At 40.7% G+C, this 24,480-nt stretch overlaps 2 protein-coding genes across 9 annotated transcripts in view; both read right to left on the bottom strand.

The window, feature by feature from the left end:
- Positions 1–6,481, bottom strand: part of phactr4b (phosphatase and actin regulator 4b) — a 28,837-nt gene extending 22,356 nt beyond the window's left edge. Inside the window, exons 1-2 of one of the 8 annotated variants that reach the window (XM_034611519.1) lie at positions 6,294–6,408; positions 1,857–1,859 (exon numbers count right to left, since the gene is read on the bottom strand). The gene's annotated coding sequence lies outside the window, so the exon portion shown is untranslated. Of the gene's footprint in view, positions 1–1,759; positions 1,811–1,856; positions 1,860–2,133; positions 2,284–3,494; positions 3,606–6,273 lie in introns of those variants that run through there. The other 7 variants (XM_034611524.1, XM_034611518.1, XM_034611525.1 and 4 more) reach the window with 7 other exon arrangements.
- Positions 6,482–15,753: 9,272 nt separating this feature from the next.
- On the bottom strand, positions 15,754–19,094 carry LOC117776898 (endothelin-2). Its single transcript, XM_034611285.1, has 5 exons — positions 18,955–19,094; positions 18,080–18,236; positions 17,748–17,861; positions 17,204–17,260; positions 15,754–16,646 (listed from the first exon to the last, which is right to left on the bottom strand). Exons 1-5 carry the CDS (start codon positions 19,010–19,012, stop codon positions 16,562–16,564), a joined length of 471 nt encoding a protein of 156 aa, XP_034467176.1. The 5' UTR covers positions 19,013–19,094; the 3' UTR covers positions 15,754–16,561.
- Positions 19,095–24,480: the final 5,386 nt, after the last annotated feature.

The raw sequence follows: 24,480 nt of genomic DNA, 5'->3' as shown, positions 1-24,480 counted from the left end.
TACTATACTGATCTGTGCTATACCTATACCAGCCACCAGGGGGGCGATCAAGATTATGTTGCATGCATGTCCATCTTTTTACAGTCTATGCTTTTACATCACTGTAAAATGATTGTTTAGCAACTTGGGCTCGAGGGAATTGTATGAATTTTACTCTACTCTTACTTACTACTCATTTACAGAAAATATGAATCCCATAATAAAAATAAATAAAATGAAATAAAATGTTTTTAAAATAATTACTAGTTGCAGCTCTAAATTCTACACTTGGCAGAATCATTACACAGTGGACAGCGAATGATCCATTGTTTACAATAAAATAGCTGCCACACAATGAAAACCAGATCTTTTGGGGCAGTTGAAAAAAACAAGCAGAGATTTGTGAGAAAATGCTGTTTTATGCACCAGTAAAAAATAAATAAGTGACCCAAACCCCAACCATTAACAACACCACTGAATTCCTCCAGTTCCTCTGTCTCTCTACATCTGACATTTGAGTCAATTACAGATCGAACCAACTACAGCGTCTCGCAGGCTAATGTTGTTTCCAATGAACGCAGAGATAAGAGCAGAAGCCCCTTTAGACTCTGTGATGTTTCCAAGGTTGAAGCCAAGGGAGGCCCCATCACTAAACTATTGATGTAATCAGTGATCAATATCCCGCCATGAATCAAAACTCTGTCTGTGAGGCACATGTGCGTCTGTACGGCATTGTCACACACAAGTCAGGCTTGTAAAACTCGATTTCCAACCTGTACAATAATTTTCAGCGTTTCTGTATTCTTCTGTGTTCCTCTTGCAGGACGATTTACTGGCAGGGTCAAAGGTTAACTTCCCTATCAAAAGAAGAAGCGTTAATAACGACACTTGGGCCAACAAAGCTGCCTACGGCCACATAGAAATGGCCTTTAAAGCGTTGTCGTTTTTTTTTGTGCTACAATAAACCGACTGGAGGAAAACCCTCGCACCGCTGAGAGGAGTCAGATGTATCCGTGGTCAGAGATGAATTTTTTTACACTCCCGCCACAGCCTTGGCTGCATGCCTCAAAAATGATCGAGCCGAGCGGGAGGAGAAAATATCTTCGGTGGCTGAAAGGTATATACGAGCGGATTTCTGAGGCAGCGAGGGGGCAGAGCTGCAAACACACAGAGAATTTTTCCAGCGTTTCAGCCGCAGCGTCAAACGTTATGTATGCACAACACTTGCTTGCCTCGCTGCATGTCAACTACAACATACACGGTCCGAAGGGGAGGGGACGGAGAGAAAGAAAAAGAAGAGCTGGCTGGAGCAGATGCATTCCACAATCAAATATTGCTCTGTTTCACTTGCCGTTAGTGTCAGGCTCGCAGCCAGTCTCAGAATGTGCCCGTGAAAAAAGGACGTTGATGGCCTAGTTCCCTTTTTGAGTTGTTAACCCTCTCCCAGCAGAGCGGAGCGGATCAATATGGAAGTGATGATTCTGTCCAAAGTGTGCAGGACCTCTGTCACCTTCACTGTCCTGAACGAACACAAGCCATTAATAACAAAAACACCAGGTTAGAGCTTCAACGTAGAGACAGAGCCATAAGTAACCTCAGTTTCAGCCGTCACTACACATAGTATTGTCTCGTCACAACTCTACAATCAGCACGAACCACCTTGTTAGAAATTCACATTAAGAACCCACATCCTCCTGCTGGATGATAGTTTGAGGACGGATGATACCGGATGGTACGTTCCCTCCTTTCCCAGCTTCCTGTCACACAGACTTGCACTCACCAGGAATAGGAGCCACCAATCAGGTACGTGAGAGTGGCCGTTACAGCCCGCCGACAAGTCCCGACTGTATAATCTTCTGTGGGGCGCGCAAACACACCCTCTGCACTGGCGCAGCACAACTAGCGCTGATTCAATTACAACGGGAGTGGAAACGGCAGCAGCTGGCTGGGTTATGCCATCTTTAAATAGCAGTTTCGCTCCAGCTAGCGCCTGGGTTTTGGTGCACAGAAAGCGTTAAGGAAGTGGATGAAAAAAATCATCAACCCAACACTCGAGAGCTCTGTCTGAAACTGACTTCCTTACAATTAACGTTCTTACTAAGAAAAATGGGGATTTACTACCTGAGTGAGTGGACGGAGCTGAACCATACTTACAGGCCTGCTCCAGAGAGGCACCACTGACAGATTTGTAGATGGGGGGAAAAAGTCAGACGAGCACTGTTAGTTTGCTTTCTGCAGTTTGTGTCCGAGCCGCACACTTTCCGCACCCACTCTCAGAAATGGACGGACGAGGGTGTGTGTTCCCAATCCGGGCCGGGTGAGCGTCATCACCGAGCCTGCCCCAGAAAAGCACCGCTCACCGCAGGGACCACTGGCCCACTTTCACAAAAAAAAGGAGCCCAAAACACGCCCCCCCTCGCCTTTGCAAAACTTTTTCTCTTCCTCCACCTGTGAGAGCAGGACTGCACTGCAGGGGGGGGGGGGGGGGGGGGGGGGGAGCTGTGCAACACAGTGCAGCTTCACCACACCACGCGCTTTACATTCAGCGCCTCCAGCTCGAAGGAAGCGAGGATGTCCACCTCTGACTCCCCCGCCTGAGGGAGGGTGGGGGGGTGGAGGGGGGACGGCTCAGCTGAGAACTCCGGAGGAATCTCAGGCACGGATCAGTCTCATCTGTGGTCTAACCAAATCAATCTGGCCCGGCTGACAGCTTAACCATCCTGGTTGCCTCCTAATGGCCCATTACAGAGGAGGGGGAGGCTTCCAATGGGAAGAGGAAACATGAGGCAGCGTTTTTTTTTCCTCCTTTTTAACCAGAGGAGAACATTTACTTGTGGAGGAGATATTACACCACCGGCCCTTGCAGGGGCTGATCTGAGCAGAGGAAATGCATGTTATGGTAGGGAGGGGAGAATAAACACAATAAAACAATAAAAAAAAGAGATAAACAGATAAGCACACTTTTTAAACCTGTTGTAAAAAGAGCTCCTGTAGGTTTTCACACAGATATTACTCTTTTAAGTAGAAATGAATTACCACATGTTCTCATCAAATATGTCCTTGAAGAAGAAAAAACTGTTTCTGCTGATTTAAAAAATCTCACAAGTAATAATGTGAATATAGGAAATACAATATGAGTGCAAACACACTTTTTAAAGCCTGTTGAAAAGCCTCCATCACAGAAACTGCTCTTTAATTGACACTAAATTAATGACTATATATCTCCATAATATCTTATTTTGTGCTTGAATAGAAAAAATTATCATTCTCTGCCTATAATGAATAAGAAATACATTCACCATCTCTCATATGACACTTAAGTACCAGAGCCATGCAGGCGCAGTGAGAAGATGAAGAGGAGAAGGAGGAGGAGAGAGATCACGTCTTCCATCTTTGCCCCAACAATCCTACACGTCCTAATTATTAGATCTAGAAGGAGCGCTGGTTTATATTAACGGTACCGCCCGGATCACACTGATTTCCTGTGACTCCGCCTGTGCTGAAACAACATTTACCTGCGAGCTGGACTCGAGTCTACGGCGAGAAGAGCTTCAGAATAAAAGAGTCGTTTTAGTCCCGGTGCAGGAGGACACCCCTCTCTCTCTCTCTCTCTCTCTCTCTCTCTCTCTCTCTCTTTTCTCTCTCTTTTCTCTCTCTCTCTCTCTCTCTCTCTCTCTCTCTCTCTCTCTCTCTCTCTCTGTCACTGTGTGTCGCTATGTCTCTCTACCCCCGGACCGACTCAAGATTCTGCTGATGAGTGAATGGGAGACCCCCGTAAAGTCAGCATCAGAGGACACGACGGGTTCCGGTCACGAATTTCAAAATAAAAGTACGGTCAAACGTACAGCTATGGAAAAGAATATGAGACCACTGCGGGATTATCAATTTCTCTGTTTATTATTATCATTATTATTATAATTGCTATTATTATTTTTAATAATAATAATTGATCATAATAATAACTGTGCTATTCATTATATAGGTACATGTTATAATGACATTTTGTTCAATTAGTAAAACTACATTTCTCCCAATTTCCAGATTCAACAGACCCTGGGGTGAAGTGGCTGCCACGCACGAGCTGCTCTCAGACATGAACTCTGGAGGATTGGGTTCGCACATGAGCAACGCAGCAGGAGATTCTTTGCAGACGTGTTCACAACAACAGACGTTTTCCAGTGTTGCAAGTGAGGGACGGGGCAGCAGGCAGAGGCAGGATGTGACGTACGAGGTACGGTCGCACAAACGAGACCACGAAGCCAATATTGCAGGTCAAAGATCCCCGAGTTGAACTTTACGCAAAGCCACCCTGCGATCTGACTCGCCACGGAAGGGATGTTTTAATCACCTCCTTTGGAACTGAGCAGGAGGAAAAGGTTTGCCTCTGCAATATATGCATATGTGTGACCGGGCCATGAATTCTGCTGCGGAGATCACAAGTTTTGTTCAAAGGATATCAACACTAGTGGCCTTATCGCTAAAAGCTCCTTCAGAGGATCTCACATGGGAGTTTTTACTAGGGGGCTGGCAGGAGAAACTCAGAAGATTATCCAGAGTTCGGTGCGTGTTTGAAAGCAGCTTTGAAGAGATGCAGATTTAAGACAAATCTGGAGGGGTCTCCTATCTTTTCCGGAGCTGTGCACACACAATGTGATATTTTGTTGCAAAATACCACAATTAATGTGTAAAGTAAATAAAGTGGTGTTTCCTTTACATGGCTCTAGCATTGTTGCTGATGTGTTAGTCACATAACCTAGCTGCAGGCATTTAAACCAAAGTTCATGTCTAATTAGCTAAGAAGCCATGTGAAAAATGCTGCACCTAAAAATATAGCTGTAAAACTTCAAATTCAAAAAGCAGTTTTCAGTGGCGGTTCAAGGATCTTTCTAAACCAGGGGCGATAAATTTACACAGACATCTGTCGTCAGATAAGGATGCTGATTATATGTCCACATCATTTTCAAACTAAAACAATCTCTGTTAACACAAGCATTTTGGCTCCATATCAGTTTTAATCCCACTCAATACTAATACTCCATACATACTTAATCCATAATAACACACCTGAAAACGCATCACAAGACCACTCATGTATACTGGGCATGCGTGTACCCGTGTAAACAGGAAGGTATGTGCATGTGGAATTACTTGAATAATAGCTCATCTCCACTGCATGTAAGCAGATGTATAATTGTAAAATGTAGACTTTAACTGCACAATAGCTTGTAATTGATTATCCATGTTGCATTCTGCACCGGTCAGCGAGGCTAGTGGTGGTTGTTTTCTACCGTAAGGGGGTCACATGATAGGAACTTGACGAATCAGCAAAGGCTACGTCGTGACCTAAAAGACCCAATAAGCAAGTGGTCGTGAGTGTCTACGTCGTTGTTTCCAAATATCTCAGTTTCTGCCCGTCCAGACTAAAACGCAGCCACGGACTTTTCAAAATAAAATGCAGCCCCGGACTTAAACACAACCAGCAGCTTTTCCAAACTTCTCTGTTTTAGCGTCTCTAAAACTCCGGAGTGATTTGGATTCCTGACATATCTGGAGCAGAGTTGACGCATTTTCAAACGAAAACATAGTCATGTATATATATTTCAAACCTTGTTCTTTGTTCAAGCACATTGTGGACTTGGAAAATTCTTGTAGTAAGTCTTGTTAGTAAGGGACTAAAAACAGACTACTGATAGGACAGGGCCACTTCAGGGGCCAGTCAGATTTCAGCATGGGGCCAGTGCACCCTGTCCCTCCCTGGATCCGCCCCTGGTAGTATCATTCAAAAGTAGGAATTCAACATGTACAGAAACTCATTTTTTCCCCCAGATGCAAGCAGCATCATTATTTGACAACTGCAGATGAAATAAGATATACAGAGAAACTCGTTCATATAAAGGTTTAGAGAATGTGTTTGTATAATTAAATACAACACGAAATAGTAGAGGGAAATCGGCATGTAGCCTGGAGGTGCGAACATCGACACACACCAGCTACATCCCGGATGTCACACGCATCCTTTGTTGTGCGTGGACGCCTCCGCTGCTGCTGCTGCAGAGCATCCGTGGAAAATGGAGATTCCAGGAGGAGAAGCAGCAGCAGTGATTCCACGGACACACGCAGCAGGAAACACGCAGCAGAGAATCCAACATATTCAGACACAGGCATCGACACCGTGCACATCAGTGGTGGTGTCTGCTCCCTGCAGCAGCCAAGTTAGAGCGCAACTTCAGCGCATTGTGTGCGCACAGATCTCCTTCCCTCCAAACTCTGGTTCTCTCTCCCACATGAGCTCACCCTCCTCCCGTCTGACTTACCCTCCTCCTCTCAGATCTGTTACAGCAGATGTAAGAATAGCAGCCCGGTCTTCTCCTCCTCTCCTCTCATCTCTCTCTTCTCCTTCCAGCAGCGCCGGGCTCCAAACACATTTTTACGCACTTACCGGAAACCATCGCCACCGGGGCCGCGGGCATCTCGGTACCGGTAGTTCTCTGTTGAGGCTGCAGCTCCTCCGTGGGCGCTGCGAACACGAGCCCTCTTTGTGTGGTGAAGACTTCAATACCCGTCAGGCTTTGCAGTGCATCGATCAGGGGCGCGCAGGAGGGGTGGGGTGGGGGGGGGGGGGGGGGGGGGGGTAGGGGGGGCAGCATACCGTTATGTTACGCAGCTTCTGATATGTATAGTATGGGTTTATTTATTTAGTTATTATTAAATCAATGAGTAGTAAAAAAAGATATCTTCCAGATAGTGATAGGGTTTGTCATCATGATTCATCCCACATGACACTTTATTAACTTCACATCATAAATGATGTTTGAACAGGGTCACATAAAAAGATACAGGGTTTTCTTGAAAGGATTTCTCTACATGATTTATATACAACTAGGTCTCAGTGAATTCATTTTTGCACATACAGAGAAAAATATATAGGCATTCAATGTACAACTTTTTTCAGTTTTATGAATTAATAACGTTCAATTATTAACGATAAAGGCCCATAAAAGATTTTAGTAAAAATGTTAATGTCATGGGATAAAACCCCTCGTCATGTATCATCTCGTTTTCACAGACATTTTCAAACTAAACAGTACAAGGGACAATAATATAAACCACAACTGTTAGAAAACAAATAAACAAGAATATACGGTAAGGACAGAAAGAAACAAAAGACTAAATGTACAACCTTAGACTAGACAAAGTAAAAAAATCAATCTATAAATAAATAATGACGGTAAAAGAAGAAATCATGGAACAGTGACATCATCACTGAAAACATCATCAATTTGGTTTGAGATGAGAAAACAAAACATTCTTGAATAAGATGGATAATGACACAGAACGGGTATTTAAAGGGTACGTCAAGTTTATTCCAGAAAGAGTCCGACTTACCAACTTCTTTTTTTTAATCAACGTCCTTAGATATAAATGGGAAAATAAAGAGGGTCTGATCAGAGCCTCTTACTGAGGTTTATAAAGATTTTTTTATATAAGGAAAGCTCAAGTTAATGCATGTGGAAATAAATGAATTTGTAAACAAAACTTTCAAAGTCCAGTCAGAAAAGTTTATTTATATCTAAAAATCACACAATGGCAAATAGCCTACAAAAAAAATAAAATAACGTGGACAATCATAAAATAAAATACAATAAATTGCTATAATTTGGATATAAACAACTTAAGGACATTTAAAAGCCCAGGAGAACTCTGTGCAGCTTCTTTTTTTTTTACTTAAAGCCCTTCAACAAAACATTTTGCTCTTCTGTTCCAACTGGGTATTGAATATCGAGGCAGCTAAATTACAGTTTCTCACAGATGTAAATTAGACTTAGAGGTAATGTTGTGTAGATAATATGGATCAATGACGTCATCAGGCTGAACTTTTTAGCTCAATGACTCTGTAGCCTCCTGTGGTAGTTTATGGTAGTCAGGGGCCACCTACTGGCCAACTAGAGTGACAGCATGGTGATATCAGAGGAAGCAAACTATACGTGTGCACGACTTTTGCGAATATCTTAAACATAATAAATAATTCAAGGCTTTTTCAGATATCATAACCCACAAGGAAGCATTTTGATCTACCGTGACCCAATTTTTTAAATCATTTATTAATTTCTACAACAAAACAAGCTGATGCCATATTCAAACAGCAGCATATCTTCAATCTTCCTGGTTCAAAAGTTTATCAGACACCAATAATCCACAATTCCCTTATGCCTGAGATACAAAGCGTGTCAGATAAAGCGCATGCGCTCAAGGTACCACATATATCTGGGGTGGTAATAGATACGTGAACATTTAAAAGTTGTTTCATGATGATTACAGTTCTTGTTTGATAAAAAAACCTCTGTAAATAGATAAAACAGACAATACCGTAACACCAAAAGTCTGAACAGATAAGACATATTCAAATAATAACTGAGATGCGTACAATCAATAAACTCAGTTAAATTTTAACTTTATTTCTGCTGTTAAAGTAACAAAGTATTTTTAATGGAATATACACCACTGTTCAAAGATTTTTGGCACCTGGTGGTTTTCTGCTTGGTTTCTTAAGAAGGCTTTTTGATTGGTCCAAAATTCATTCCACCCTATTACAACGACCCTTAACACAGCCAGACTCCCAGCAGATGGTTTGGCCTGGTCTGACACAGATGGTGTGGCTGCCTCAGACCTGATCTCAATATCATGGAGTCAGTGTGGTATTCCATGAAGGGTCAGAAGACACAGACACATCCGGAGTCCACAGAGGAGCCTGTGGCTACTGCTCCAAGATGTTTGTAACATCCTACCTGCAAAATCTCTTCACAAACATGGACTCCTTGAGGAACGGGTGGTGTTTTCAAAGTGACAAAGTGGTTTCACAGCAAAAGTAATTAGATTTAGTTTGTTTTCTAATTTGCTTTTTGTATGAAGTTCATTGATAAGCAAAAGAAAATGTTCAACGCATCATATTTGAAAACAGACTCTAACTAGAGCGAGACTCCCACAGTCATACAATACACACACTTGTCTAGATCTCATAGTAGGTATAAAAAAGAAATAAGGAAGTGGTCTGATGACCTAAATTATGTATTTGTCATAAAACATTGTTAAAGAAAGTGGAAAAAAGCCTACATCCGCCCTTTCATCAGCATCAGCACAAAAGATGTTATGGTTTCTTTTCAGGCTCCGTCACTAAACCGAGTGTAAAATTCTGCTAGAACATATGACAAACAGAAACAGGTGGAACCTCCTTGACTGAGTTCAATAATAACGATAGAAGAAGAAAAGAAATGCCAAATGCAGGATATGAGGGGTAGTGGTTATTCTGTAACATATTTTTTTATGTTCTTTTATCAGCGGACATTTCGAAAGCACGGCTCGTATCTCTGACAGAATTTGATTATGATTAATAAAATGACCATAAACAAATATGTTTAGCACTTTCCACAGAAACACCCAACAAAAGCATTTATTAGTCCTCCTCCAGGGAGTGACGATGTGTTTTGGCTATATGTCTTGATCAAAGTGATAGTCGTCAAGGGTTATATTATGAGCATCTGCACTTTGTCCTATACTTTGTTTGTAACCGCTCCTCAGTCAGTTGGAAAAAACAGCTAGTGCCCACACAGTGCTGCGCAGCATGGCCAGTTCCTGCATGGGTGCAGTGGTTTGGATGTTGACACGAGTGGAGGACAGGCAGCTGTCTCCGCCTACGTAAAGAAACATGATCCTGAGCCTTGGTGGTAAAGAATCATTGCAATGCACAGTAGAGGGTAAAACACACACTTGTTCTGCTGGAAGGGTTCGTTTATGTTTTTGACGTCAATGTCTGCTGGTCTTCGCATGACACTGCATGATCGCGTGTGTGTTTAGGTGGATACAGTTTGTGTGTATGTGTGTGTGTATGTGTGTGTGTTTGTGTGTGTGCACTTGTTTTGGTTGCCTCTGTATAGGACCATCTCCAGCATTAACACTCATGGGGACCAAAGCGAGGTCCTCAAGAGGCAGAGCATCATTTCTGAGGTAGTTGAGGTTAAGATGTGAATCGTGGTTAGGTAAAGGTCATGAACTGGTCATGGTTGAGGTTAGGGATAAGGTTTTGGTTAAGCTGTTCACACTGCAGTGTCCCAACTAGACCTAAAGTCACATGATGGGGACTTGTGTGCTTTCCATTTTAAGGTGATAACATGTTTTAAGGTTACATTAGGTTAAACGTTATGGGTAGGCAAGTACTAACTATGGGTAAGGTGAGAGTAAGTCTCCAGGAAGTCAATGTAAGTTAATGTAATGTCCTGTGAAGTCATGAGTCATGTGTGAGTGTGTGTGTGTGTGTGTGTGTGTGTGTGTGTGTGGAGGCGGCTGGGACACTGGGCTCTTGCAGCACTGCACATTCTTGGGGAACAGCTGTGGAGTCTTTGACCACTGGCTGCATCACGGTTGTTGTAACAGCAGATCCCCGTCTTTGCTTTGACACATTTCTCACACTGAGCCTCCTTTGATCGGCCGCTTTTCAAATTTTTATGGATTCATTAATCTCTATCATCCAATTACTAACACTTGTGAATGCAGAGAAAGGCAACCTGTGGCTCACGGTGACCAGGGGGAGGACAGAATGCTTTTTACGAATTTTACGAGTTGAGAGGAGTTATTTTATGGACTTGAAAATGAGCATAATTTTTCTTGATTTGTTGCTGAGCTGTTTTCCTCTGCGACGCTGACAAGATGTCTTTAGAGCGCTGTTACAAGAGGAGAAGACGCAGTTACTAATTACGATCAATCCCGACCGACTGTGACCCAAAAATGCCTTTTGAGCAAATGAGCACACAGATTATTAAAGCATTTTAGGAATGTGTTGAAACAGTATGGGTTGTGTTTAATGTGGTGTGACCATATGAAGCTAAATATATCACTGAGGTCAGCGCTGATAAAGTATATGAGTCATTTAAAGGATTTGGTGCTGTTCAACTGTGTCACACTCACTGTGTGCGTAAATGAGATTGTGCATACCAGAGCATAAGAGCATTATCCGCCCTCTCCCCACCTGGGTTTTGGGAGAACAGATGCCAATTACAGCATGGTGACTTCCTCCCAATGGAAAAAAAAACACACACACAGATACACACACACACACTAGATATTTTACATCAGCACCAGATGCTGCTGATCCTGCACCTGCATCCTCAGAGACGACTTTGGGCCAGTGTCTGCCGTCTGTCTGCTTCACTGAAAAACAAATCTCTGCATGACCTCTCAACTACAATGTATTTAAATCTGCGTGTTGCAGAACATAATATTTGGAGCGCTGCCAGGTGAAACCTATGGGTTTTAATGTAAAGAAGCACATGACTGATAGCAGTAATTTGCCCTTGAAAACATACCTACACAAGAAGACGTGCCCTTTACACCAGATATGCAATCACCTCCACCGAAGAGGTCATGTTTTCATCTGTGTTTGTTTGTCACATAAACTTGGTGCAAAGATGCGGATCAGAGAATGTCTAAAATCTCTAAATGTTGGTGTGGATACAGGATTTCTTTTCCCACTTCTTTACGTTTTGCAAAATCTTTAGGGGACTGATATTCATGAGACAGACATTCTAGTTTATTGAAGCTTTTATTCTCAATAGATATTGAGTTGTGACCTAATAAATCATCAGTGTGTCATGATAGCATCTCATATGATAAGATTAGGGGAGCAGGCGGACAGCAAGTTGATTGTAAAATAAAGTATGCCTTCAATGCAGGTTAAATAGCTGCTGTACTGTGGGTTTAAAATCTGTGTGTTATAGTTTTGGTTTGTGTAATTTTTCCACATAGAGAGTCCAAATGGCCACATGCTCAAACACGGAGAGATTATTTGGCCTCTGCTTGAAGATTACAGCCACATTTCTATGAGAATTAGTCACTTTGGTGGGTGGACAATGTCATGAAACATGTAAATAAAACAAACTCTGAACCTGAGGTTGAATCAAAGTGGAGACATTCAAAGTGTGTATCTTCATCACTGGGCCCAGAGGACGCTGCCTGGTTAAACACAACTGAGTTGAATCGTTGGATTGTCCAATGAGCCCATCCACCCTGGACAGGACACCAGTATATCACATACAGAGACTTAAACCATTCTAACTCACAATCCTCCAATTAAGAGTCTCCAATTAACCTAACCTCAAACTTTGGACAGTGGGAGGTGGATGGAGCACCTGGAGAAAACCCTCACAGACATGGGGAGAACATGCAGAATCCACACTGAGAGGCCCCAGTCGTGAGTCATCAAACCTAAATCAGCTTGCTTTTCAGTGTTGACCTTTATGACCCATGTGACCATTATAAAGGCAACACTTTTAAGTGATACCACACCTTCTTATGTTAGATCATTTCACCATTTTGTGGAACAAAGTAATACAATCTTCGTATTGATTGTTTTGAATGTTTTTGAAAGTTTTATTACAACATCATAAATCATTTAAATGAAATCCAAACTGAAGTAGCGAGGTTTTCGTGTGACAACAGTAACATCATGTAACCTGTTTTTTTTTACAGTTACTGCTCAGTTTGTTGTCAGATCATTTCTTTTTCCTTTATCAGCCACTGGAACAATCGTTTCTAACTGTCAGTCCCCGTGGATCAAGTCTGCAGTCACGTAACGTCGCTGGAGCAGCCAAACGACACAATGCCAGACACAACACAACAAGCCCCAGGAGAGTTGCGGGGGGACAGAGTTCGTTGGACAATGGCGGAGAGGGGAACTCATCCGAAGAGAAAGGAGCAGGAGAAAAGGTGAGAGTTTGCTTGTTTGTTTGTGTGGGGAAGAGGCACTTGCTGTTTTTGGAGCTGAACTAGCCGAAGTGGACACAATAGCTCGGTCAGAAGGAAGTAAAGTCGAAAGTAGGTATACAATAGAACTCCATCTTTTTTATTTTATAAAGCAAGATAGAAAGTGTGTTGTTAAAAACACAGTCTACATACTCAGCAATGATACACAGCCCCTGGGTTATTTTATTTCGACTTAAACTTCTAGCCTCTAAAACATTATAAATACAAAGCCTGTAATCTTTTAACAATAAAACTTTGTTTGACTTATTTAGTTCTCAGTGACATGTATGACATTTCTCCAACTGCTGTCTAAACAGATACATGTTTCCTTTTACTGCAGCAGGAAATGTAACATGACACATGACCTGTGCTGTGAAAAGGGTCAGTGTTTAAAAGTAGGCTACTATCTATTTAAAGACCTACGTTGTTTATGTTTGTAAGATACCCAACATCATATAAACGTATTTATAAGCTACATGATAAACAGGCATTTTTAAAATTCCATAGGTGCATTATTTCCAATAGTTCCTAGTTATCAATGTCGCCGTATTGTGCATAGACTACAGTGCAACTTTACATTTTCAAAACTTCTTAGTTTTTAATTGTAAAACTTAAATTAATGTCTATGGTGACATGATATTTGAAAAAAAAAAATCTGAAACATGCAACGACATTTCATTAGGATTTATTGGCATTTCATTTTTCAGTAATCAATTTCAGTTTCACATTTATTCACTGGGAGTCAGTCTTTATAAATAACTGATGAATGACTCAACCATCCCTCTGTTCTCTATTTTTCCATGGAGGTTTGCAGGAGGCTGAAGCCCTGCTGACTTTGGGCAAGAGGCGGGGTTTACCCTGGACACAGCGTATGAGCGTATCACAGTATCACGAGAACTGACTCACAGCTGAATGACTACAGATTTTCTGAAAACACTCCCTGATGGAAACAGGCAAGTGGGTCACTGGGATGTTTCCTGCTCCAGCACCATGGACAGAGTTCTGCCTCTGAAGCTGTGGCTTCTTAAAGGCCGGCTGACACACTGGTCTGCAGGCGGAGTCATGAATCAGCAAATCATTGTTAAGAATTTTAACGTTTTTTTTTAATGTGTGATTTGTATTGATAAGATGTTTTCTGGAATAGTCATTTTTATTGTTTAGTGCTGCTATTGGTGACTGGAGGTTGTGAGTTGAATATAATCATCATGTCGTTGACCTCTATATGAATTCCGGTGAGTGACGTGACACTGGCCTCAACTTCCTGTCATTACATCTCTCTCTTCTTGGGGCCGATGGAAAAGTTGAAAATGTTTCCTGTGTTGATCAGAGTAGAGGAGTTTGAATGGGACTCATAGTAAACCAGTGCTTTTGAGCATTGTTTTAATGTTCTCAGATACTGTATGTTGACATGAGAAAAATAACGACAAAACAGTACTTTACAGAACCCTCTGAAACACAAACCTGTGAATCGAACCCGTGGTCATGCTTCAATATCAATCAAAAGGATCTGTTGTTTTTAAGCGGAGGTGAACAATTTAAATTACAACTTAATTTAATGACAGGGTGCAGTCATTCAAATCAGTGTGATTATGAAATTATTCTTCACTTTCACTTTTCATTTTCACACAGAAACTATGTGAAACTAAACATTATTTGTGCAGAATAACATTTGTTAAATTATCATTAACAAAAAACAAGGAGGGAAATAAGACATTTAGATATGTTATTATGTTCACTGTAGTTTATATAGTAGAACAACTGTTTCTTTTTACATTTTTAAGCAGTAGTTAATGTTCCTAGTAGATTGAGGGTAATATTTCACTTTGAGTCCCACTCTCTAGCATTTCTAATCAGGATATAACATTTTTATAAATTGATTTTAACACATTAAAACTGAGATGTATCTCCAAAAATGTCCGTATATCTGCTTGCAACTACATTTTCATGTGTTATAAACCATTTATTAAATCTTTATATGCTGTTTATAAATGTTAAATAGGGGGAATTAAAGTAAAGTGTAACTAGATTAGGTTTCAGTTTCTAAATTGTGCAATCTCCGATGAATTACAGCAACATGGAGTAAGAGCCCAGATGGCATTTACATTTAGACATGTTTGATGATTTCAGAGGTGATAGAGAAGCAAGCTCTTATTTTGATGATCAAATCAGTTTGCTAAATAGTTCAAGTGATGGTGCAAGTATATGTACATTTTTAGTGTAGAATATTAGTGGGTCATCCGACAGATTTAAAATCATCACAACCTCTCTCTTGTTATGACTCATCCGGAGGCAATAGTCTATTTCTCAATGAATCATAGTGTAAAAATAACTCCTCTACATACAGTAACAGTTGCTTTACATGAATCCCTGTGGGTGAGATCATCTCTTCCGTACACTATCTGAACAGTTTGTGCATCTGTCCGTGCTCGGGCCTGTTTGGAAAAGATGGCTGCAGGGGGTCACTCCATAAAAAAGAAAACCCGAAAGAGAAGTATGACAGGAATACAATAAATGAAATGCGACGGAGCAGGGAAACCTACACAATGAAATTAGAGCCACATTAACACTTGAGTGTTCTCATGCAGTTATTTGATCGGACAAAACAAACGCTCGCCACCACATCATTTATCATTAGTCAATGAATCGTGTGCTGTGATTGTTTCCTTCAGCTCCAGCCCCTGTCTACCGCCTTCTCCTTGCATATTCAGGTGTGCGTGGACGGTATGTACAGTGCAAGCAGTCAGAGAGGAACACAGGGTGACAGGGCATTTTGCACCTCTCTCTTTCCCCTTGAGCAAAGTTACAAAACGCTGCATTCTTTCCACAGATCCCTGTGAAAACAGGGGCCGCGCTGCCTTTGAATACCAGGTGAACTTATTATTTTTGAGAGCCTTGAATTCCGGGACCATTCATCCATCTCGAGCCGCTCGTTTGAACTCAGAAATGTGTTTGCTTGACACACAATTGAATCACACATGCCTCCTAAGAGGATTTATTTTCCCTCAAATTAGTCTTTGCATACGGTTTCTTTACAGTGGCCGCTGTATTTACAGAGTGCACTTTAGCAAAGCAAACAGAGAAGGCCGTGCATTTGAAGTGTGAGACAAAAGCATGATAAGGGACGGGAAAAGTTTTTCAAATGAAAGTCTACGTTTATCTTTACCACCGAAAATGTTTAATTGATGGACAGATACTGAAGAATGAAAGAGGTGAAGGTTGTGGTGATTCAGATTTAATTTGCACACAATAAATGTTTGATACAGATTCAAAGGTGTCTTAATGAAATATAATTCCAACACATCATTTTCATTTAGCATCCACACAGTCTCATATGTCTCCCATGCAATAATACTTTTCTAAATTCTAAAATAGTAAATCTGTGATCTATAAAACAATAAATACAAGAAGTTTTTGATAATAGAATGTACGTATGTACATTAATGCACAGTATGCATGTCCCTTTCCCTCTGTTTCATCAGTGCTGCTGGTCTATCTGCACACCTCCTGTCGACCTGACAGTCCCACTCAGACAGGCACAGCACTCATGTCCTGATACAGTATTGGTATCCATCACGTCTGGTGTCCATGCTGCGTCCTGCAGAGCTCTGCTGTGATTTCCACCGTTTCCTGGTACAAACTGACGTCTCTGTGGCACTTTGGCCTTCCTGCAGCAGACACGTCTGTCAGCGCCCCCGTCTCTCCCTCCTCTATCAAAGGAGTGACATGTGTTCAGGTGCTCGCTGCCCTCTTTCTCTCCTACACTTGCTGCTCAGCAGCTTCTTCTTTTTTTTTAGCGTTTAGTTTTCCGACTCTGAGCCTCTGGAGATCCGCCTCTGTGTGACGGAGCAGTCTTCTTGGGCCTGCTGGCCAAAGATCTGTGAGACGAAAAACATCAAAATGTCAAAGAAATTCTGGGAGTTTATGTTTCGCTGGTAATTGAGTCACTGAATTGGTTAACTCCTAAATCTAGAAGACAAAAAATTGAGCGATGAGCCATTAAACTTAAATCTCTCGCAGACTGGAACAATCTGCTGCTCTCTCAGATCTATAATCTCTTTACATTACTTTTAATAATCTCTTTTTATTTATCTTTAAACAACCTGCTCTTGCATCTGACTAATAATCTACCACTTCTATTCTGTGTATTAAGATTTTTAAAGTATTAATTCCTGATGTACAGGTGCATGTCCGTGTTAACATACATGGAAAGCTTTACATGGGTATGTGTATACCTTTTGTGTGTATTCACTTTATATTCATTGTATATAACTTGTCATCACTGAGGAACTTGTGGGTGTAACTGGGTGTTTTGTCTCAGAGTGTGAGAGATGAGTGTTTTCCTGTGATTTGTCTGTGTCATGCTTTTTTTTAATAAAGGACGCCTTTGAGAATGAGATCGTTCATCTCAAGATGTTTATGATTCAAAACTCACCTGAGGATTCGGAGTGTGTTGCTGAGCTGACGTCTCTTCTCAGATTTAATTTCAGGGCTGCAAAAGAGTAAACAGTATGGTTATGAAAAAGGGGCCTAAATTACTTTAAAGTCACTCTAACTGCATTATTGATATTGCTTTAGTTGAAGGACCCCCCCCCCCCCCACTGGCATGAGAGCACCCGACATAGTTACTGTTTTATTCTCAGTACCCTGAAAAAAACTCTTATCTTTACAGGCTCACTATGTTGCAAGAAAACCAAACCCACACTCAGCAGTAATCATTCCTGTGGAGGTTTAAACCTGAATGTCTCCACAGTATGCCTGCTGTCACTATCTGCCCTGTTTCTCTGTGGTGACATCATTTTTTGGTCATTTTTAGGAAACCTTGGCTCCAGACCCCTGTAGAACTCACTATTTGTTCCTCGCAACCAATCCGAAACAAGCCTTCTGAACTTTGCAGACTCTGCCTTATTGTTTTGAGGATCCCGCACATACACAGGCTACTAGATGCACTGCGGTGAAATGAGATGCCCCTGACTCACCTGTGACGGCAGAAGCTGGTACAGGATTGATCGTCGGGTTTGGCACAGCTGCAGCGGCCAGTGGACCTCCGGCGCCGGGACAGAGCGCTGCCTAGACCATAAACTGTCATCTTGCTACAAAGAGAAAGAGCGACTCAGTATAAACAGAGATCAGACTTTGGTCTTTGATACTTGCTCTTATATATAATGATAGCTTGTTTATCCTGCAGATACCGAGTTAAATGCACATTAACCTTTGTGCTGTGACTTGAATTATTTGCCAAGATGTGGCTGATTGTATATGTACCTAAATATTAATATATCTGTGTGTGTGTGTGTGTTCTCTTGCTCACCTGGGCGTATTGACCCAGATGATATCCAGGTGGCAGAAGTAGTGGCACTCTGAGTCCAGCATGCTGCTGCAGGCACAGCGCCTGGACCTCACTCTTTGTGTTGGGATCCCATCGGCAGCCTCCTCTTTCAGCTGCTTGTTTACAGGAAGACTCAAACCTGTTCCAACACAAAGAGCCACTCGCTCTGTGAAAATCAAGACCTGTAAAACCAATCCAGTTCCTCAGTGGCACTGCCTCCCCTTTAATACTCCTCACTTTTCAACACTAAAGACATAGATTTGAGACAGTGCCGGATCCAGGATTTTTCTAAATCAGGGGCCAAGAAGGCGCGGCGATTTACAGAGAGTTGCCAATTCTTAAGTCTTAAGTTATTAATTAGTCTTAATATTAACTTTTATCAGAGTTTTTGAGCAAATACATATTTACCGGATGCGAATGTCTGAATTCCTTGGTCTTATCTGAGATCATTGCAGTTCAAAAGAAATCTAAATATCAAAGTCACACAAACAAACTATATTTCTTCTTTATTGTTTTGGATTAAAAAAAGAAAGAAATAAGAAAGAATTTGTACCATTCTCCCTCTTCTTGTACTCAAGTTATTTCAGAATTAAACTACAGAATGCACATCAAGATTTAGCGACAATAAAAGTCATCTTGAGATCAAATGAGCTGTTATTATGTGAAAATTCTTCCTATTATGAACTTCTGAGCTTGTCAGAACACAATATGTTCTTTCAGCACAACCAAGAAGGTTTTTTAGGTTGACATATAGATACATGAGCCAGCTCCTAAAGTCATGCAAATCCCCTTGAGAGGAGAATATAAAGTTGCTGTTTTGTTCAAAACACTTCACAGTATTTAAAAATTAGACTCACCATCCTGCATGGAGGCCCAGAGAGTGATGAAAAGAAGAACGCTGGTGCGAGCAGACATAGCTGACGGCAGATGGATGGAGCTCCTCGGAGTGACTGTTCCCTTTGCTCTTATAGCTGTGTTGTCAATGTGCTGCAGGTGCCTGAGCCCTGCCTCTTAAATGTTATCTCCCATGATGTCAGGATGGAAGCCCCACCCACGGCTGCTGGCCATGGAGCTAGAAGTTCAAACCCCTGGGTGTTGGTACCTGTGACACATTCCAGGAATATTTGCTGCTTTGTATCCTCCCACTGCCTCTGCTGACACCTGCTGAGCAACATTTATGTCTGCAGTTTGTTCCGAACAAGAAATAGTTTCCTCTGGCAATAGATGAGGCTAATGAATCCTGAATATGTTCTAAAAAGTGATGGAGGACATGTGGTGTGTAAAATAAATATTTCAATGTGGGTTATCCCAAAGCTAATGTTTTTCCACTGGTGCAAAAATAAGTGTATATGATATAAAACATACAGGTCAATGACTGATATCCAGATGCAGATGTTTTTAATTTTGGTTATTAAACATGTTAGGCACCTGATCCAAAGACAAACACGTGTGTGATCATGACCTTTAAAATACATTGTGACACATTGGAATGAATGATATAGACTTTTATTTTGAGCAATAATAGCTGAATATAGTTTTAAACAGTGCACTGTAATGATAAAAATGTTGCATTACTTTCTGGCACTTCAAGATAAATCATACAATTTGGTTGTAAGATGCAATAATTCATGAATGAATTTAATCTTTTAAAGCAGCTGTAATCAATGTCTTAAAGCAGTGTATCATGAGAACATGTAACAATGTGAAAGGTGTCACTCACACACACACACACACACACACACACACACACACACACACACACACACACACACACACACACACACACACACACAGATAAGCAGACTGCTCCTCCCTACCCACTGGCAACAGGGCTCCTTCAGTCATGTCCCACCCACATGGTGCCCAGGGTGCAGGTCAGCCATGCCAGTGTCATGCAGATAACCAAATGCCAGCCTTTACCCATGTAAATACAGTATGTTCAGATGAGCAGCATGCACAGTATCTTCACTGCTGTCATCATTGGACAATGGAGTATGAAAATGTGGAGTATCACGTCTCTTTTTCACCTCTCTAACCTTTAATGACTTCCCGTCCAAATCATGTAAAGCAGGCAATGTATCAGGGAACATTATCCATTATAGATTAATTTGTAATCGCTTTAAAATGTCAGTTTTGTTTGTTTTATAGTGATTACATAAGGGCAGATCAATGTATAAAATAAATATTTTTTTCCACCCATTCGTTAATAACTGTTTTTTTTATGCATTTGCCATGAAACCTGACACCTGGCCATGACCAATTTTTTTTGGTTTTTATTGAAATTTAACCAGGTTAAACATTAATTGTGTAAGATTTAGGTTAAGGGATCTTTCACCTAAACTGTACAAAGTGTTGTTTTCTTTACCCTAGAATAAGCCCTTTATATATAAATACTTTATATTTACAACGGGAGCAGGTCCACTCTACGGAAGCTGCCATGTTTTTTACAGTTTCCAGACTGGACAAACTAAACACCTTTTGAGTTTTTAGGACAACTGAAGGCTACCGCATGTTCTCTTTCATGTTTGGAAGGGGAAGGTGAGGTGAGGGGTATTCAGCCGCAACATGCAACGCCACCACTAGATGTCACTAAATTCTACACACTGAACCTTTAATTCCAGTGTTCAAATTCAAAGAAAGACATTAAAGGAAAAAGCTTTTAAAAAATTTACCAGAAAGTGAAAAATCAGTTAAGTAAACTGTATCATTAAGCAAATGAAGCTTTTAAAGTTAATTTGAACACACACTTAATACAAAGTCAGGACATGATGAGAAAAGTCAAATAACCAGAGGTTCATCCTACAGCAACATGAGCCAACGCATGAGAAGAAAAGAGCCAGTCAATGCAAGAGCAGCACAGTCATTACATAAGGGCAGATAATATATGTATTTTTCAACACATTCATTTGTAATGAATCCATCGACAGAAGGTGTTGACTTTGAGTTCCTCTAATGCGTTTTCCATGAGACCTGAACATATAGAAAACAATCAGCCACTTTGGATTTTTCCATTTCTAATTCTCACAACACTGCCCTCACATGTAAAGACGTGTGGAATGTGCACACACGCCGCACCAACAGATTTTTCTGAACATTCTTGCACCAGAGGGTATAAGTTCAGTTCCCTCAGGAGCACAGATGTGTCCCTCTGCACAGGCATTGCATCACTTCAGAGGACTCCGTCTTTAATCATTAGAAAGTGACAGTGACGGATGCACGTGGAAGGAAAAGCCAGAGCATCTCTTTCTAATCAGCTACACCTCAATGTCTTTGCTGACTTCTCTCCGCATGTTTATTTTTAATTAGCAACGTCTCCTCCTCAGATGCCTCCTTAAAAACATATCATGTCCAACAAACCCTTCTGGCTCTGTTGTTGTCAGCGTGTTCTTGGCTCTGGGGGGGGGGGGGAGAATCACTCACTGCAAACTACTTAGATACACAGTCGCTGTCTAAAACTACTATCTGCCTCCTTTTGAAACGTTTCCTATGGAAGGTCGAGTCACAACAACACACTCGGCCTGCTGCGCCTGAGTGGGCTTTACATAATCCACGTCTCGCTGTGCAGTTAAATATTGTTGAGCCAAGGACATGTGAGGATGAAAGAGAAGCACTGATGTAAGCGGAAGGATTCACTTTATGTGGATATAGTTTTATGTGCTGATATTGTTTTATGCTCCACCAAGTGTTGCAACACGACCGGAGCCTTTAAATTGACCAAAAAAAACCAAGGCCTCTTATTGATTAACATGAGATACGATAATAAACTACAGAGTAATCCCTGTCCAATCAGAGTAAACCTTTAGAGGTGATAAATGATCTGCCTGCAGAATAAAGGTGTGTGTGTGTGTTCAGGAAGCAGAGTTACAGAATGAATCCACTGTTAACGCACACATGTAACCACAGCTCCTGGAATTCACAGGCATGTCATTTTTTGTTAGATGTTGTTGTTGCGTCACAGGTGATAAAGTGAATTCCCTCTGAAAGGTGTGCGTGTCCTCTTTTAGGAAACATCTATAGACTTTGTCTTGAGAACATATTATTTCTAACATCTTAACAGTGTAGATGAGAAATGCACTGTTCATCCACACCTGACTCAGTAAGGACACCTAGTGGTCATAGGCAGGGAATACACAATTGTTGCTCCCACAAGAAAGTCAGTATTTTCAGTATGATTATAATGTAGAGAAGGTTTATAGATCGGTAAGAAATTGGGGAGTACAGATGTTTTAATGAGAGGTCGGATGGAAATTATGTGCTGTGGCTGTAACACTCACCAGAATTCAACCCAGCTGAACAACCAGGGGCGAAATGTTGTATGTATAAGACAATCTTTGGGAAAGAAACATGACATTGTTTGTCATCCACCTGTAACTTCATCTCTGTCACAATGGATTTTACATTATCTCTCCGCAGAGATTTGATCTGACCTTCAAGTATATTTCCTGTAAATTCTCCAAAAGCAATGAGTACTTTAGAAATATTACAGAAAAGTCAAATTTGAAATTCTCACAAAAACCAACTTGTTATCGAACAAACAAAATAGTAAAAAATGCAAGTTTCTTTAAGACAGGACAAATATACTTTAAAGTGGTTGTAGCTACTTATCACCTCATACTAGAATATCAGGCTTGTTATGGAATTTGTTATGGTTTAGGGCTTTTTTGTGGATTCAGTTTACTCCTTTTCTCTTTGTATGCTTTGTCTTAGTTTTGGGCCTCCAGAAAAAAATCCATTCCTTCTTCCCGCTATATTTCCCTCACAGGGCCTAGCATCACAAACATCACAAGCAACCAGACAAAACCACAAAGTAGCACAAAGAGCCACAAGTTGTAAAACAAGCTGGTACATGATATCAAAGGCAACCTCATCAAACAAGTACCACAAACAATGCTGTATGAAAATGTATTTTTCATTTTTTTGGTCTTCAACCGCAGCCACACTCTGAGCAACAACGGCTGCTGTTCTTCTAAAATGAGGTTTCAGTTCGACACCATCACAGCTTTTCATGATGCAGTTTTGATGTTTTCTTTCTGTATCTTCCAACTACACCAATTCAATATAGTTCAAATAAATCATTGAACTTGTATTTTGTCCTAAACCTCCCCTGCACTGTATTGAAAGGGAATTGGTTCAAACTGTGTAGCTGTGGTAAAATGAAAGAAAGACACAACCTGAAGGGCTTTTGGTGTATTTTTTTATTTCCTCAATGACTAGAAATTTTGCTGTGTGTGAAATCTGCAGGGCACTTGATCCTCCGGCACCAGCCACTCCATCTTGCTCACCAATTCAAGTCACAAGAGCATCATGAAAAACACACAGATGTAACAAAGTAATTTTTTCCATTAACAAAAAGTAAAAAACAAAACAAAACCAAAAAAAGACCTTGAAACAATGATCCTCATTATCATCAAATAACAATAAATAAAGAGCTCTCTTCCCTGTACAGAGATATATCTTAATCTAAAATCTTTTGTAATAAAAAATAGATCTTCAGTGCATTTCCTCTGACATGTTTTCTGCTGCTCCTTCAAATATTTCCACTGTGTTATTCTTGGTTACCTTGGCGTTAAAGCAATGGCCTTTAGAACAGAAACAATCAAAACACCAAATATGAACCCTCCTGAACAACATAGCAGATATGAAATTTCACAGCCTTCTCTTTGTCTGTCTGTACTGTACATGTCAAAAACACAAACCTGGACAGAAAAGGCACAAGTAACTATAGTTTGAGTAATACTGGACAAACAGAAAAAATGGAATAATTTGTCTTTCAAGATTTTGGTCATTTACAAATGTATTCATATTCCTTTGTCATATATTTAAACAGACATTAAGAAGATTACCAGTATCAAGAGATACAGGAGGGATATTAACTGTATATATGTGAATGTCAAAACAAATGTGTATAAACCCAAATTTTTCCAGTTTTTATTGAAATTTAACAAGGTCACATCCAGCTATTTAACCTCACACAAATAGTTTTTCTTATAAATTCCTTGGTAAACAGTTATGAAATAAATTAAGATGAATTTAAAATATTCCTACAAGTTTCTCACTTTTTATTGATGACTTAAAACCCTGTCTATAGAAAGGCAGTGTTGGAACAAGCTCCACCCTCTGATACATCACTATGACAAAAGTGTTCTGCAGGAGGAACAACTGTATATTTCCATCAGATTGGAAATAAACAGGTAACAGAGGAAGACAGACTAGTTGGTCAGAGGTTCATCCTACAGCGACATAATGAGCTGGAATATCAGAAAAAATATGAGGGTTTATGATGAACTGAACTGAAGGGGAAAGCAAAGAAACAGCTGTCGAGATGAACACTATTTCATTATCACTGTAGAAAAAATACCACGAGGGAGTTCAGTTGCTGAAGG

The sequence above is a fragment of the Hippoglossus hippoglossus genome, chromosome 16, assembly GCF_009819705.1.
Source record: "Hippoglossus hippoglossus isolate fHipHip1 chromosome 16, fHipHip1.pri, whole genome shotgun sequence".
Classification (NCBI taxonomy): domain Eukaryota; kingdom Metazoa; phylum Chordata; class Actinopteri; order Pleuronectiformes; family Pleuronectidae; genus Hippoglossus; species Hippoglossus hippoglossus.
The sequence above is the reverse complement of the archived record's forward strand: the minus strand, read 5'-3'. Positions and strand labels throughout refer to the sequence as shown.